Source organism: Polypterus senegalus, chromosome 17, assembly GCF_016835505.1.
Source record: "Polypterus senegalus isolate Bchr_013 chromosome 17, ASM1683550v1, whole genome shotgun sequence".
Taxonomy (NCBI): Eukaryota; Metazoa; Chordata; class Cladistia; order Polypteriformes; family Polypteridae; genus Polypterus; species Polypterus senegalus.
Window position 1 is genome coordinate 3,784,270 of NC_053170.1, and position 17,629 is coordinate 3,801,898.

General features: G+C 40.6%; 2 protein-coding genes across 2 annotated transcripts; both read left to right on the forward strand.

Annotated features, from left to right (window-relative positions):
- Positions 1–304: 304 nt before the first annotated feature.
- LOC120518003 (interferon a3-like) lies at positions 305–4,627 on the forward strand. The gene is made up of 5 exons (XM_039740550.1): positions 305–451; positions 760–834; positions 948–1,091; positions 2,719–2,814; positions 4,526–4,627. Exons 1-5 carry the CDS (start codon positions 305–307, stop codon positions 4,625–4,627), a joined length of 564 nt encoding a protein of 187 aa, XP_039596484.1.
- Positions 4,628–9,903: 5,276 nt separating this feature from the next.
- LOC120518004 (interferon a3-like) lies at positions 9,904–15,550 on the forward strand. The gene is made up of 5 exons (XM_039740551.1): positions 9,904–10,038; positions 11,573–11,659; positions 13,431–13,580; positions 13,674–13,787; positions 15,350–15,550. The coding sequence occupies exons 1-5, from the start codon at positions 9,904–9,906 to the stop codon at positions 15,440–15,442; spliced, it is 579 nt and encodes a 192-aa protein (XP_039596485.1). The 3' UTR covers positions 15,443–15,550.
- Positions 15,551–17,629: the final 2,079 nt, after the last annotated feature.

Here is a 17,629-nt window from a genome sequence, read left to right on the forward strand (position 1 = left end):
ACCCGTCATTACATCACTGAAACGCACCTTGCAAACCTGAAAGCGCAATCTAATCTCTCCGAAGCATGGGAATGACAACAGAGACAAAGGTGACACGCGTCTTTGAACAGAAATGAAGAGAGTGTCGCATACCTGGTGAAAATCCAGACGGGAAGTTTTGCGACTTTTCACTTTCCGATCGTACCTGCTCTTCCAGGTATAAAACAGCACACCTGAGCAATGGAAGAGCATCACACTCCTAGCTCTATCTGCAATCCAGAAGGATATATTTTATTTCAAAGCGAAGACATTTCAGACTACTATGATGATATCAACAAAAACTCTCGTCGTCGCAGCCCTCGTACTGTCGCTCTGCTACTCGTGCAGCGGCTCGAAGGACACCTGCAAGTGGATACAGCAGGAGCAGTTCGTGTACACCAGTCGGAGAACTCTAATGACGCTGACAGATATGGTGAGTAACGGAGCTGCACGGCTCTGAGCCTTCATGAGCCTGCCATAAGATGACGAACTAAACTTGAATTCCAGAATAAAGCTATGGGAACTTGGAGGAGCTGTGGTAATAATTAATTTTCTATAAGGCCTGAATCACTGAAAGGAATATGTTACAAAATATATGTATTATATAGTGCCTTTCTATCTATCTATCTATCTATCTATCTATCTATCTATCTATCTATCTATCTATCTATCTATCTATCTATCTTCGTTTTGTTTTCCTGCAGCTCATATATTTATGTGTTTGTTATTTATTTCTTTTAGGAAAGCGCCGTTTCGTCGTTCAAAATGAATCTGAGAATTCCACACAAAGTCTACAGAATTCATAAGCATTCTTTGGTAAATGTTCTTTTAAGTTGGACAGATTTTATTCTGTTTACATCTACGCTGCGACTTTACTTTCACACCAAACATTTAGTCACAAGTATTTCTTTCTTTCTTTTGTTATTTAGACTGGCGACAGTGTTTTGTTGGTGTACGATGCCATCCGCAACATCAGCGCAATTTTTCGAGGACGCGTGGCCGAGACCCCTTGTAAGAACGTCTCTGAGCTGATGAGCGCCCTCCATCGGGAGATGAAGGAGCTAAAGGACTGTGTAAGTATTAGCGAAGGAAGGCGTGCCTAGGGGTTGGGTTGATTAATCTTCCCGCCTAATGAAAAGTCAGTAAAAATAAATTATGTATGAATTTGGAATTATGTTTACTTCCCTATAAACTGTATAGAAATACCGACCAAAGGGTGGCATATTAGTAACGCCATTGATTTTAAGTCAGCCATTAACTACTCAGAGTAAATATATGATTAAAGTTAACACTGAAATAAGCATCTGCATCCATTAGCCATTAAGCAAAATAAGATGGTGCTTAGGGCATCAAAGGAAGGGCGCCACCACAAATATTTTCCATTGCCACATTTACCATGGACCATATGGTGCAAAACTGCAAATGGCGCAGCTAAACCAGGGGCCACAAAAAGGGGCTCCCAAATTAAATGACAAAATTACATGCATATTTATACAATAATAAAAAAAAATAATAACAATATATTAATAATAGAGGTTAATGGTCTATACTAATATTGGTAATACAACTAAGTTAAATCTGGTAACTGCCACATGGTCCACCGAGGGTCATGTGATCGTTCTTATCTTGGTCAAGTCACTGGTCCTGTTTAGTTGTCCACTGTGAGTGAGTGCAGATCATATGGGTGCTCCAAAATCTTTTAAGTATGTACAGGGTCTGTAATGGTCTTTTTTCAGCCCTGCCTGCCTGCATCAAACAGATTAATAAGTGAAGTGGCTTGGGGTGTTTTAAATGGCATAGCGGATCATTCAACATGGTGTGGAAATTGCACTTTAAGTGTTGGTTGATTTGTACTTTCACTTTTAAATTATCTATCTATCGATTATATAGTGCCTTTCAATCTGTCTATTATATAGTGCCTTTCACATCTATCTATCTATCTATCTATCTATCTATCTATTAATCTATCTATCTATCTATCTATCTATCTATCTATCTATCTATCTATCTATCTATCTATCTATTATATAGTGCCTTTCACATCTATCTATTATATAGTGCCTTTCCATCTGTCTATTATATAGTGCCTTTCACATCTATCTATTATATAGTGCCTTTCCATCTGTCTATTATATAGTGCCTTTCACATTTATCTATCTATCTATCTATCTATCTATCTATCTATCTATCTATTTTGAGGTTCTTTCACAGCACTTTACTGGGCTGTATGATTCTTCCTAGACCCGTTGCTGAACAAATACCCTTGCCATTTTGTGGTGGGTTTTTTGCATATGAACTCGGGTCTTTGGGCTTTGAGAAGGTTCTTAATATGCTGATGAAAGAGAAATCTAGAAGGTGACCTAGCAGGGTACTAAGAGAAGGCAAACACAGTCAACTCAGCCTTTGTTACTGTATCTGCGGTCCTTTTAATGTCAAGAGCTTATCTTCTGTTATCATCTATTCAGGGCTATTTTTGGGACTTGTGACGGATCTAAATGGACGTTTATTTTTTTGAACTTTCATATGGATGGTTCTTTTGAGACTTAAGAAGGTTTCTTTATTTTAAAGAGTATGATGTGACTCCAGACAGCTGCTCATATCAAGCTGATATAATAAACAAAAAAATAATTAATTAATAAATAAGCAAACAAACAAGTGAATCTAATATGCTGGCTTGTTCTCTCATTTTGTCATCCGCAGATGAAGGAAATGAATTACGCAGAAAACAGGCAGACAACCGAGTGGAAGCTGCTGGAGGTCTATTTTCAGAAAATGGACGATTATTTGAAACAAGAGGTACGGTTGGATTTCTTTTTCAAAATTTAGAAGTGAAAGTTAAGTGGAGAAGGTGAATCCCCAGCTCGACCACACAGAGCGCCTTTACTCATTTCCTGTCCAGCTGCTAACCTGACTTTTCATTCATGAGTCGCCCCTCCCATTAATTCAGAAATGTGCTCTCGTTATTTCATTCATTTCAGTCTATTTTTGTGTAGCGCCCTCCACTGAGCGCAGGCGCAGAGCGCTGTGACAAGTTAACGGAGAGAAATACAAACGTTACCAACGACTGATTACAAAATGCACATTGAAAACGCCATTTTATATAAACAGAGGAAACTGCTGAACGTGTGTGGATCCCAGCAACATCTCCCGTTACTTTATGACTACTTTGAGCACTCTGATTCTTAGATAGTTACATTTTTATAGCACCATCCATAGACAGCAGAGAGCCACTCCAACCACCTCCAAGGTGTAGTGTCCACCTGGATGACACGACGGCAGCCATTCCTGTGCCAGGATACGGGTGATGGAGAGAGCCAATTAGGGACAGAGGATAATTAGGGAGCTAAAATGACTGTGGTGGGCAAATTAGCCAGGACATCGGCTACACCCTGCTCTTTTCAAAAGATGCCCAGAGAAGTTTAATGAGTACAGGACCAGGATCTCCTGACACCCCCATTGCATTGGGTGGCATTGGGATCCACACAGGGTAAGCTGACCCCTGATAGTCCCACAGGCACCCCTTCCTGCAGCATCATGAACTTCCCCTAGATGGACTCCCATCCAATTACTGGCTAAGCCCATACATTAGAACATTAAAACAATTTAGATGAGAACAAACCATTCCGCCCAATGAAGGTCACCAGTCCTCTCCACTTAATTCCTCCAAAGGAACTTCAACTCGAGTTTTGAAGGTCCCTGATGTCCTTCTGCTCACCACACTACTTCCAAATGTCTATGGTTCATATACTTATGCTCGGTTAATGCTTAGCTACAGGGGGGTTACTTGTTCTTGAAGTGCAGCTGCTATGACTGCCAGACCACCACCTCACCCGTTTCACGAATGGAAGGTGTGACATTTGCGACTGTAGGCATCTTGTTTAACCCCATAACCCGTTTACTTATGGTTGTATTTTGTTGTGGATGGCCACGGCCCTTTCCCGGCTTGGGGAGCATATATACGGGAAGGACCGATGGGAAGCAGATTAGCATAGGCCTCCCCAGGAGCGCTAGAAGGCAGCCCCCCTTGAACTGCTGTTTCTCCATGGATTCCTGCTGAAAGTGGAGTTCACGAAGCCCTCTTGGGTTCCATGGGGGTTACCAGGGGGAGCTGCAGAGCCTGACTTTGGGGTTTCCGTCACACCTGGGTGTACTTCTGGCTAATGATTATGAGCCACCTGAGGTGGTCCCAGGTGCACCATAAAGGGAGTCGCTTCAGTTCAGACAGGGAACGAGAGTCGGGAACAAGAAGGACGAAGTGAAGTGAAGTGGGACAAAGAGAAAGAAGAGAAGTGTGCTTTAGACCTGCATATTGCGTTGTGCCGAATTGTACTGTGCATTGGCGGGGGAACCAAAAGAGAGCGTTCTCCCCTGGAAAATAAGCGTGTGTTGTGCTAGACTTGTGCATAGCGCCTATCTGTGTCAGGTGTTGGGGAGTTGGTGCGCCCCCTGCTGGGCATTGTTTATTCATTTATTTGTATTTATTCTGTTTTGTTTTGTTTTTTTCCAGAATTATAGCTCCGATGCCTGGCATGCCGTGTGCTCTCAGGTTCAAGACAACTTACAGAGGATCGACCACCTCATGGCCCACATCAGCAAGAGAATGAACTAGAAGGGCATGGATAACCCTCCGCTGCAGCCATAATTCTGAACAAACAACAAAAACCTCAAAGTGTATTTTATTTATTTTAAGTATTTATTTATTTATTGATAAAATTATTTAAAAAAATGAATATTTATTTTTTAATAAACTGGAAGGATTATTTTTTAAATACTAATGTATAATAAATGAATATATGTATTTTTTTTAAGCGCACACGGTTTGAACCGATGGTGCTGTATTTATTACAAACAATAAAAACTAATTGAAGGAAGTCAAGCAGACTCTTCTTTTCTTTCAATGTACCCTACATTCACTCAATGTTCGGGGGGCTGTGGGCTCAGAAACTCTCCGGGCAGCTCAAGGAGGAAGCCGTGCCAGGATGTGAAGGTCATACTCCTCGCACATCACCATGCTGTCCATCCTTACCACCTTCCCCGACCTTGGCATCACTGGGACTGCCCCCAGGTGGTTTGAGTCCTACATCTTGGGCAGATCCTACTGTGTGTCCTGGCAAGGGGAGGTGTCAAGGGTGCACCAAGCAAGCCCAGGGGTGACCCAAGGATTGGTGATGGGTCCTCTCTCTCTACACACCTTCTCACTAGGCTCCATCTTCACTCCCTTAGCTTCTCATAATCTGATGGTTTCCAGCTGTACCTTTCATTCCATCCAGAGCACCACTTGGTATCAGATAGAATTTCTCATTGAAGTTGCAACTTGCATGAAGGAGCACCATCACCACCTTCTTGTTACCTCAGCTTGTCCATCTATTCATTGTTCCATCTGTGTTTAGCTCAAGTCTGAATGCAAACCTTCAGGTGTTGACCAATGACCAGCAGTCCTTCACTGACCACATTTCAGCTGTCTCTCCATCTCCATTTAACATCCGCCAGGGCAGGCTGCATCAAACCAGAAGAACTGAGTCCAGCTCCAGGGCCAGGTATTCATCGTGTTACATCTGGTCTACTGCAACTTTCTGCTGGCAGGAGGACCAACATGTGTCACCAAGAAGATGTTTCAAAATGCAGAGGTTCGACCAGCCAAGGAGGGCACATGCCACTCCTCTTTTCAGATCACCATAACAGAACATATTGAGTTCAAACCTGTGAGGCTGTCGCTGTATTTTTCAATCAAAAAATTAATGATATTAGAAATAACATCGTATATCTCCCCAACACTAAGGATCCCCCTAAACCCCAGCATCCTGTTATAAACAAATTAAACTCTTTCACTAGGATAGATTTACCTGATTTAAAGAAAATAATCTCTCAATTGAAACCCTCCACCTGCGTCCTTGACCCGATACCAACAAGGTTTTTCAAAGAAGTATCAGGCGTGCTAATTGACAATATTCTCGACATAGTTAATTCGTCATTAGATACGGGGGTCTTCCCAGACTGTCTTAAGACTGCTGTAGTTAAACCCCTACTTAAGAAACATAATCTCGACCTCCCAGCTCTTGAAAATTTTAGACCCATCTCTAACCTGCCCTTCTTAAGTAAAGTTCTGGAGAAGGCAGTCATTATGCAGTTAAATGACCACCTCAATAAACCTGCGATTCTTGATAAGTCGGGTTTTAGAACAAATCACAGCACAGAAACTGCACTCGTTAAAGTAGTAAATGACTTGCGGGTAAATGCAGACAGAGGCCATTTATCTGTTCTCATCCTCTTAGATCTGAGTGCCGCATTTGACACCATTGATCACAACATTCTTAGAAATCACCTTAGTCAATGGGTGGGCCTCTCTGGCAGGGTCTTAAATTGGTTTGAATCCTACCTGACAGGGAGAAAATTTTTTGTTAGTTGTGGGAATTACAACTCAAAGACACATGATATCCAATATGGTGTTCCACAAGGCTCTACCCTGGGTCCGCTGCTCTTCTCAATCTACATGCTTCCGTTAGGTCAGATTATCTCAGGGCACAACGTGAGCTACCACAGCTATGCTGATGACACACAGCTGTACTTATTAATGGCACCTGATGACCCCGACTCTCTTTATACACTGACCCCAATGTCTGACTAGTATCTCAGAATGGATGAATAGTAATTTTCTCAAGTTAAATAAAGAGAAAACTGAAATTTTAGTGATCAGCAATAATGGATACAATGAGGCTATTAGAAATAAACTGGATACATTAGGATTAAAAGTCAAGACGGAGGTAAAAAGCTTAGGGGTGATTGTTGACTGTAATCTGAATTTTAAATCGCATATTAATCAGATCACTAGGACAGCATTTTTTCACTTAAGAAACATAAGTAAAGTTAGACCTCTTATATCACTGAAAGATGCTGAGAAATTAGTTCACGTGTTTGTTTTCAGTCGACTTGATTACTGTAACGCACTCCTCTCAGGACCACCCAAAAAAGATATAAATCAGTGACAACGAGTGCAGAATGGAGCTGCTAGAATCCTAACTAGGAAAAGAAAATCAGAACACATTACTCCAGTTTTGATGTCACTGCACTGGTCACCTGCGTCATTCAGGATTGACTTTAAAATTCTGCTTATGGTTTATAAAGCCTTAAATAATCTCGCCCCATCTTATATATCAGAATGTCTGACACGTTATATTCCAAATCGTAACCTCAGATCTTCAAATGAGTGTCTCCTTAGAATTCCAAGAACAAAACTTAAAAGAAGTGGTGAGGCGGGCAGGCGGCCTTCTGCTGTTAGGCACCTAAAATCTGGAATAGCCTGCCGATAGGAATTCACCAGGCTGATACAGTAGAGCACTTTAAAACACTGCTGAACACACGTTACTGTAACATGGCCTTTTTATAACTTCATTTTAATCGTAATTTAACTTAATCCTGATACTCTGTATTCATGGTGGCTCTAAAATCCGTACTGACCCCTACTCTCTCTTCCGTTTCTTTTTTCCGGTTTCTTTGTGGTGATGGCCTGCGCCACCACCACCTACTCAAAGCTTCATGATGCTCAAACAATGATGGACGGATTAAAAGGCAGAAGTCTACGTGACCATCATCATCGTCAAGCCCTTCCGTGAGAATCCTAAATCCAAAGAGGACTGTTTCATTTATGTTAGGTAGAATGCCCAGAGGGGACTGGTCAGGGGGTCTCATGGTCTGAATCCCTACAGATTTTATTTTTTTCTCCAGCCGTCTGGAGTTTTTTTTGTTTTTTCTGTCCCCCCTGGCCATTGAACCTTACTCTTATTCGATGTTAATGTTGATTTATTTTGTTTTATAATTGTGTCTTTCATTTTTCTATTCTTTAATATGTAAAGCACTTTGAGCTACTGTTTGTATGAAAATGTGCTATAGAAATAAATGTTGTTGTTGTTGTTGAAATCCTTGATGTTTGCCTACAAAGTAGTCTGATCTTTTAATCTGGTGGCACTTGATCGCCCACTGATGTCTGCTGATGCATGGTGTTGGGAGATGCCACTTTTGCATGGCATCAAGCCTCCATATATACTCTTTTTATGTGTAACTCCTCATTGGTGGTATGACATGTGGGAACAGAAACCGGAATATCCACCTTAACACCAGGAAAAGTGTCTGTGTGTCTGTTATGTCTCTGTCATTACAATAGGAGGCACATCACAAACATTAACACTGCTTTTACGAATCCCATACCAAATGGCATATAACAGAGTCACGTGAATTTATCATTCCAACAGATGGCTCATCTCAAACATGTGCAGTAATGCATTTTATTACTATAAATAAGTGTCTGTGTATGTGTGTATTGGTCTGGTAACAATATCTCCGTCATTCTAACAGATGGAGCAGCGAAAACATTTGTATTAATAAACTGCATTGAATTTGTCATTCCAACAGATGGTGCATCACAAGCACTAATTCTGCTTTTATGAATCCCACTTCAAGTGGCATGTGGCAGAGACAAACTGTATGTGTTGTGATTGTCATTCCAACACAGGGTGCACCACACACATTAACACTGCTTTTACAAAATCCAAGTGACTTTCAACAGAGCTGTATGCATTGCATTTGTCATTCCAACAGAAGGCTCTTCACAAACATTTGTTATAATTCACTTCATTACCACGAATAAGTATTTTTGTGTCTGTGTATTTGTATGTTGATCTGGTTGTTATGTCTCCATTGTTCCAACAGAAACATTTGACGTTAAAAAAGGAATTGTATTTGTCTTCCTAGCAGATGGCACATCAGAGTATTTGTAGTAATAACTTGCATTGCATCTGTCATTCCAACACATGGAGCATCACAAACACTGTTTTGAAGAATAGCATATAGCGGAGATATGCACTGCACAAATTAACGCTGGGGTCTTTATTAATTATTTAGATTTCAACCCTTCTTAAATGGTTAACACAGGTATAGTTCGGAAATAAAATGTATATAGCACTAGAAACATCAGCAAACTCCGGGACCAAAATTTGAACCTTGCAGCCCGAGGACTCCATGTATCAACGCTGCTGTGACTGTAGGGGCTGGAATCACCAGCAGGTGGTCAAAAATTAGTAAACTTTAGCGGGAGTGTGGAGGCGTTCAGCGTCCACAGGGTGAAACTTTCATGTGTCATTAGGAGATCCCTTCTTAAGGAACAACCTCTGAAAAATAAAACTCCACTTGGAGCCTCATTTTCATTTTCTTATTTTTTTCCACTGCTCTGATGAGGGGCCTTTGGGTATCTGCACCTGCTGGTTGAGAATTTTCCAGTCGTTTAAATTATTTTAATGTCGCTGTAATTTACAACGAAAATTACACAGGAAGGTACTCGATGAATTTATTTATTTCACCCTAAGAAAAAGAAACTGAAGTCAAATCCCTTAGACGACCCCCTTTTGCAATCCAGTGTGTGATATTGTGGAGCCATTATAGGGCTCTTTCGTGTTCGTTGGTGTTCATTTCCTTTATTTCAATTACTTTCTGCGCCCGCATGAATAAAAATAAATACAAATACAATCGTGCGCACAAGGTGCAGGCTGCTGTAACGGTCTGTCGCTCAGAACGGCGTTACCACCATTCAGACGATCCTGATTTTCGAAATGACACACCGGTGTAATGCACAACGAAGAGTTTCCGATTATCTATTTCTGCACAAACCACAACAGGGAAAGTTGTTGTTTCAAAGAAAACAAAAGGAAGAATGTAAAAAGAAGGGAATTCCCTCTTTTCAGTTATAATTATGCCAGATATGAAAGAAATATGATATAAAAGGCAGAGAAGACGTCTGGTTTTCCTTATCAGTCATCGATCGACTACCGAGCGAACTGTGAACGCATCGTCTTGTCTTCTTCTTCAGCTCCACTCCTCCTAGTTGACTTTTGTACGATGGCGCTGCAGATGCTCTTTGCTGCCTGTCTGGTCATCGGTTCGATGTCCGAGTTGCTGGCTCTCCAGTGTGTTCAGATCAAAGTTCGGTTTCCTCACCTGAATCCGGAGATGACGCGACTTCTCACAAAGACGGTAAGTTGCAAGGGAGTCTGCGGGGAGACACGTCGGATGGTGATGGCGCGTCGTCTGAAGAGGGCAGTGGGAGTTAAACTTCAACTGAAGGGTTCTTGTCGGGTAGAAAAGTGTCCACCGACGTCAAGATGTAAAATCTTAATCTGTCTGATTGCCTTGTTATCAGAACAAAAAAAAAAGCAAGAAAGCGCGCTAATTCTTACAGTTCCATGCGCATGACAACGGTGTAAGGCGCTATAAAAGGACGGGCCACAAAAGGAGCTGTTCAGGTTAGAGAAATTTTCAAAGAATGTGCCCTTGTGAAAGCTCCCAAAATGATAAGGTCATGCCACTTCCTAACTCGATTAAATCAGACCTTGGCAGCTGGAGTCTATCACAGCCAGCATAGGAGGCAAGACAGGGACAAAGTCGGATAGCTCCAACACACACACACACACACACACACCAAACACACAATAGAGACAATTTAGCGTTGTTAAGTCTTCGAACCTGCACGGCCAGTGGAAGAAACCCAAGTAAAAGAGGGGAGAACGCGCAAACTCCACGCAGGGAGGATGCAAACTCTGGTCTCCTTGTACTGCGCCACCGTGCTGCCCAATTACTTGAGTTGAATTATTGTGTAATGTACCCTACTGCCCTGGCATTAAGCACTTGATTGCTATTTTAAACGTTTTTGTAATTATAAGAAAGAAAGAAAGAAAGAAAGAAAGAATATGACTTGGGGTCAAATCTCGACCTGTTGTTATCTGGTTTACACGCTGAGCGGGTCCTTCACCTTTTATTTTGATTCATTATTATTATTACTTTTTTATTGATTTAAGTGTAAATTACTTTTTAACAATAAAAGGTCTCAAGGTAAATTTTTCAACAAGAAGGTATCGTGGAACCGTAATGAAAGCGTCTAAATACATGATGCCCTATTGCTACTCTCTTATATGAAGCTATTTATTCATCCATCCATTATCCAACCCGCTATATATTACTACAGGGTCACGGGGGTCTGCTGCAGCCAATCCCAGCCAACACTGGGCGCAAGGCAGAAAACAAACCCCGGGCAGGGCGTTAGCCCACCGCAGGCTATTTATTTATCACATTTTTGCATTGTATTTGTGATTGTATAAAGTCATACATTTCTCTAATTGCATTTTTATTCTTCATCTTAAAGGCACAGTCATAGAAATTGAGCAACTGAGCATGTGTAATTTTTTTATGTGACAAAAAAAATGTGATTTACTTTATTTATAGAAATGTATATAAAAATATATATATATATATATATATATATATATATATATATATATATATATATATATATATATATATATATATATATTGCATTAAGGGAACCTGCGGTGGGCTGGCGCCCTACCCGGGATTTATTCCTGCCTTGCGCCGTGTGTTGGCTGGGATTGGCTCCAGCAGACTCCCGTGACCTTGTGTTAAGACAAAATAGACGGTTTCCTGATAAATACAGTAAATCAAAATTAAAGAGATAAATGAATAAGTAAAATTAATCCTTTTTCTTTTTTCTTAGGGTCCGGAGATGCCCTCGCAGTGCATTAGAAAGAAAATACGCTTGGATTCTCTTGAAAATCTTTACAAAGTCCCAGACACTTACACTGTAAGTATTCATTTAACACGTTTGCTTGTTCTGTTCAAAGCATATGGTGAACTGATACAATCGATATTTAAGAAGTATTAAAAGAAAACTTTCCGAAAGATTTTGAAAGTCCATTTGTGATTACATTGAAACAGTTTAGCCCGTCATGGTGGTCGGCAGTCCACGTCAACGAATCTAGCGGGCGCACTCGTACAAATCCTGGCTCTTCATCGTTGGCTTCCCGAAGCCCCATAAGAATCATTGCATTCCCTGAATGCTTCTTTTGAAAAGGTTCTTGCTGTTTGGACAAAACAGAATCTTCAAAGTCTAGTTGGCGACCTAGCAGGAGGCGACAGATGAAGAAAACCTGAACTGAGTCTGCGCGAATGGATGTCGTGGGGGTCCTTTACAAATTAGGAGCCAATTGGGATTTCAAAAATCTCCTATGGTTATGTTAGGAATCAGTTAGAGGATCTTAATAAAGTTTCTTTCAAAACTTTCAACTGCACGGTTCTGCTTGGAATCAAAAATAGTTCCTCTATGGTATCGTTCTGAAGACCGTTTTGGATTTATTTTTGTGTACGCAAAGAAAGACACACATGGCTCCTTACACCCTGGGTCAGCTCGTCCTTCTGCCGATAGAGGCTGCTCAGAAAGTGCTCTGTGGCGCTGGGTTTCTAGGGTTTCGGTTTGAAAGAGTTGGAGGATGTGATGGAGCACATGGGCTCAATCCGCCTACAGAGAAGCATTAAAAAGTAAAAAGAGCAACCAGGAAGGACAAAAACGTCAACCTCACCACAGCGACAAGCTCAGATCTGACCATTCAGACTGGAAAGGGATATGACAGGGTCACAAAAAGAAAAAAGAAAAGACGAAGAAGAAGGAAAAAAAGAAACTCAAATGCTTGGTGGGCCTTTTGAAATTCATGTGACTCATGATTAGTCTGAGAGCTTCTAATGGCAGCCTGCGTGAGGGAAGTGAGGGAAGAGCGGCCAGGGCTCAGATATGATGTGGGCCATAATACAGCGGTTACACCAGACGAAACAAACAGATACAACGGATATCATTTACATGAGGATAAAGCATCTTTAATAATGAGCAACAGTAAAGCATTTAGATTTATTGACAAATAATAAACTGTTTAATAGCGCCATTAAGCAATCCCCAAACTAGATAACAAAGCATTTCACTTCATAAAGAGAAAAAGAAAGAACGAAAATATAGCGTCTTTCATTATCAGCAATAGCATTTATCTTTTTTAAGAAGAAAAGTTGCTTTTCATGTTAAGCAATATGCATAGTAGATAGCAAAGCATTTAACTTATTAATGAAAGAAAGAATGAAAGTATTTTTATAGCGCCTTTCATGTTAAGCAATACCTAAAGTAAATACCATTTAAGAAAGCAAGAAAGAGAAAGAAAGAAAATATTATATATCGACTTTCATGATTAGCAGTAGCAAAGCATTTAGCATTATTAACAAAGAAAGAAAGTTTTATAGTTCCTTTCATGTTAAGCAAAGCAGATAATAACAAAGCATTTAACTTTGCAAAGAAAGAAAAATATATTTTTAGAACGTTTTTCATGTTAAGTAATACCTAAAATAAAGTACAAAGCATTTAACTTTGGGAAGAAAGAAAATATATAGCGTCTTACATGATAGGCAATAATAAAACATTTCGTTTTATTAAAGAAAAAAGAAAAAAAGCTTATGTATTTATTTTTGTTAATTGTTCCCATTGTCTCCTCGTTGATGTTACGCTTATCTATTTTTTCGTTAATTGTCTCCACAAGGCCGAAGACCTCGCGATGTTTGCATATGAAGCTCTCCGCCACATTGAGGACATTTTCAGTAGTGACCTTCAGCCCGTTTACTGGGACGAAATGAAGTTGGACGACTTTCTTAACATCTTGAATCGAAAGACTGAGAAGCTGCGGGAATGTGTAAGTCTGATGTCCGCTGCTGGTGATCTTTCGGCTTACAAAATGCCGTCTTTCTTCATTTTAACATTGAACGTGTGTGTCTTCTTCCTTCAGCTTGGAGATCGCATTCCCATTACCAAAGAGGCACAAGAGGCAGAAAGCTTTGTGGGCACCAATGTCGCTTTGAATAGTTACTTCCAGAAGATGAAAGAAGCCTTAAAATCCGAGGTAACAGTCGCTTCTTCCTGCACCTTACAGCGATGGGGGCTTGGGGGGGGTTTCCTGAAACACTTTATGGGAGGTGGTGATTTGGGCCGCTTTAGTGTGTCAACTTTATTGCTCATTTAATTCAAATGGTGTAAAACGAAAATGACCTGCAGTTTTATAATGTTATCTGAAATGTGTAAAACAGAATTATTTAGAATTTGGGTTTTAGTGATAAAGTGCGAGTATGTTAAGTCACAAGTCTTAAATAACAGAATCGAAAAGTCAAAGTTACGTTAATTTAGGTAAGAAAAAACGCACTTGATACCGCGCCCGGTAGTGCCCATGCATCCTATGAGCTTTGACGAGTAAAGTGACAGTTGGCACTTTATAATGTGTGCCGTGTCACTAAAATAAAATAAATAAATAAATGAATACTTAACGAAAAAAGTAACAAAACATATTTTGTGCCATGTTTAATTATTCGCACGCATACTGTATTTCACGCTGTTATTGTTTATTTGTTGTCACATTTCATTGCACTTTTTAAAAAAATCTATTTATTTACTTATTTTATGGATGGCACAGTGGTAGAGCTGCTGCCTCGCAGTAAGGAGACATGGATTCGCTTCTCGGGTCCTCCCTGCGTGGAGTTTGCATGTTCTCCGGGTGCTCCGGTGTCCTTCCAAAGACATGCTGGTTAGGCGCATTGGCAGTTTTAAATTGTGCTTGGTTTGTGCGCCAAAATAAAAGCAGCATCAAGCTGTTTACATATTATGTGAAACGTATGGTTTACAACTGAAATAGTAAACGTATTTTATTATTCCTTTCATTATATTTGCGAATAAAGGGATTTCAAAACTAATGAACCACAAGTTCATCCATCCATCCATGTTCCAACCCGCTGAATCCGAATACAGGGTCACGGGGGTCTGCTGGAGCCAATCCCAGCCAACACAGGGCACAAGGCAGGAACCAATCCTGGGCAGGGTGCCAACCCACCGCAGGACACACACAAACACGCCCACACTTCGTCTTTATATATTTTTAGTACTTGCCTGACGCCTTTATTATCCAAGACATGTGAAGTCCAATTGGCTCCATGTCTTGTTCCAACTGGGGCCCAGGCAGGTGAAGTCACGTGCTCAGGGTCACACCGCGATGTGGACCCTCGGCTTGAGGTAACAGTCGCTTCTTCCTGCACCTTACAGCGATGGGGGCTTGGGGGGTTCCTGAAACACTTTATCGGTGGTGGTGATTTGGGCTGCTTTAGTGTGTCGACTTTATTGCTCATTTAATTCAAATGGTGTAAAACGAAAATGACCTGCAGTTTTATAATGTTATCTGAAATGTGTAAAACAGAATTATTTAGAATTTGGGTTTTAGTGATAAAGTGCGAGTATGTTAAGTCACAAGTCTTAAATAACAGAATCGAAAAGTCAAAGTTACGTTAATTTAGGTAAGAAAAAACGCACGTGATACCGCGCCCGGTAGTGCCCATGCATCCTATGAGCTTCTATAACCACTGCGCTGCCTACACAGCAAGGGGCACAATTTTTCATCAGATGGCTTTTCTGTGCTTGCAGGGTTACGATGACTGCGCCTGGGAAATCATCAGAAAAGAAGTGCTTTATAATCTGAACTGGATCAACCATCTTGTGAACAGAATGACAAACTGACGGCGGCGGCGAATCGCAGACCACCTTTAAATTACGGGAATTTACAGAATTTTAATGGCAAATGAACCACGTGATCTCTGTTAATTCGAACTTTCGTCATTTGTTATTCTATTTATTTATTTATTGGCAAATTATTTATTGATAAATTATTTATTTATTTATTTATTTAAAGAGATTTATATTTATTATGCTTGAAATGTTAAATAATTTAGAAAACTGTTTGCCACACAGGTTAAACTGCTTTGTTTTATAATGAGAATTTTTTTACATGGATTTTGCATACAAAAACTAAAATAAAACTGAAGTTTTGAAGAAACGTCTCATCTTATTAATTAATACGACTGCATTAACTGCTCAACATTGCATTTCAAATCCAGATTAAAATATTCCTATCATTATTGACTTAAAAAAAATGAAAATCAAAATGAAGGTACCATGCATGGCGGTTCTTCAGAGCGATGCCACAGAGGAACCATTTTCAGTTTCCAAAAGAACCTTTGAGATGAAAGTTCCAGAAAGTCCCATTATTTATTTATTTATCCATGAATAGCCATGAACAGATGATAATAGATTTCTGCAATACCAATGGGTTCCTGATTTAAAAAGACGTGTTCCTGTATAGGATAACGCAGGCAGTTTGTGTTTTCTTGTCCTGTTAGCAAAAGCAGACCTCTATTTCTTGACCAGCAACGAGGTCTGAGTAATCACTGTTATCTTCACTGGAGTTCCTCCGCAACAGATCGCCACTTTTGATATTTTGATAACCTTTTAATCTTTATTTTAACTGTTATTTTGTATTGAATTACACAATTACTTAAAAAACCCTTGACATACAGTGGACACCCAAAAGTTTTAAGCAATGTTGGACTAAAGTCACTTCTGGGGACCCCTTCTGGATTAGGAGCCCTAAATTTTAAAGTTTGTTAGTCTTAAGGCAGCACACAGAGGAGAGGCGCTCTTATGCCGCACTTCACTTTGTGTGCTCAGTTGCGGTGCGCGCGCAGGCAGATTCTCTTGAACGCAGGAGGCGGGGTCTCGTCAGGAGGAAGGCTGCTCTCTAAGCCAATGAACATCGGCAGCAACGTCAATGCATATGAGGATGATTAGCATATTCACGAAAGCCCCTTTACAAGGTGATTGTGATTTATGGAAGGTAAGTTCGGAATCTTAAGAAGCGAGATGACCAAAATGAAGCAGAGCCATGTCACTTGAGCAGGAAGAACTGGCGGTACTCCCTGCTTGCTTTTCATCCTGTACTTCTTCATGCGGCATGTCATGATCTAGAGGCCATGACGATGTTACATTTTCTTCCAAGTCAAAGAGAAGGTTCAAAAGTGCGCTGACACGGGGTTACGGTCGAGGGTACCAGTGAGTTTAAAATATAAAAAGACTTTCATTTGTTTGTGATTGGAAAACTCACCGTGTTAAGCCCGCGTCATGCATGCCGTTCGACTTTACTATCAGGGATGGTACACTTCCATGACACACAGTGTGACAGTCCTGGGCATTTGTTCCAATAAATCTACAAAAGCCTCCATTTTGTTAAATTGCAGTGGTGGGTTGTGTGCTTGTGAGAGCTGACAGCCACGAGTGCTCACTTACAAATTCCATGAATATAAGGTAGTGAGGAGGAATAAAGAAGGTGGATGCTCTCCTTCTCAGATGCTGTGCACCTCGTGAACAGAAGAGAAGCTTGTGTGTCTTGTGTTTTATGTACCATAACACAATGGAGAGAAAAAAAGCAATGGCAGACATTGTGGCTGAACTTGACTTACCTGTAAACTGCATGCCGACTCAGCAGCTGAGTAAGGCCGCACATTGTTGGGAATGTGAAACTGTGCCATGCAGTCGTCTACTTTGACATACCCTACGACTTCTAGTCACGTCAATTTGACACAATCCAGCAACGAGATTAGCAACTCGGTCATTAAGTCTGACATCCACTCTGACGTGCAGTTTTCTGATGTGTTATATTGGCTTTACTGCATTGCTACCTGGGCATCACAACATTTGCACCACAGCAGTAGGAACCCTGAACAGAAGTTGAACAGCATAAGCAAATTTATTGTGACTTGAATTGCCTTTTGTGTTTACTTGCTTCATCCAATGACTCCAACCACCGCCTGAAATGAAATGATGCACAGGCTGAATCAAGAAAGAGCATGGCAGGCCTTTTGTGCCCTTTGA

Bases quoted from the DNA above. Each gene is read 5' to 3' on its own strand.
- LOC120518003 (XM_039740550.1), top strand. From the start codon at position 305: ATGATATCAACAAAAACTCTCGTCGTCGCAGCCCTCGTACTGTCGCTC. The intron at 835-947 runs GTAAATGTTCTT...TTTGTTATTTAG, and splicing joins GAATTCATAAGCATTCTTTG to ACTGGCGACAGTGTTTTGTT. The intron at 2,815-4,525 runs GTACGGTTGGAT...GTTTTTTTCCAG, and splicing joins ACGATTATTTGAAACAAGAG to AATTATAGCTCCGATGCCTG.
- LOC120518004 (XM_039740551.1), top strand. From the start codon at position 9,904: ATGGCGCTGCAGATGCTCTTTGCTGCCTGTCTGGTCATCGGTTCGATG. The intron at 13,581-13,673 runs GTAAGTCTGATG...TTCTTCCTTCAG, and splicing joins CTGAGAAGCTGCGGGAATGT to CTTGGAGATCGCATTCCCAT. The intron at 13,788-15,349 runs GTAACAGTCGCT...CTGTGCTTGCAG, and splicing joins AAGAAGCCTTAAAATCCGAG to GGTTACGATGACTGCGCCTG.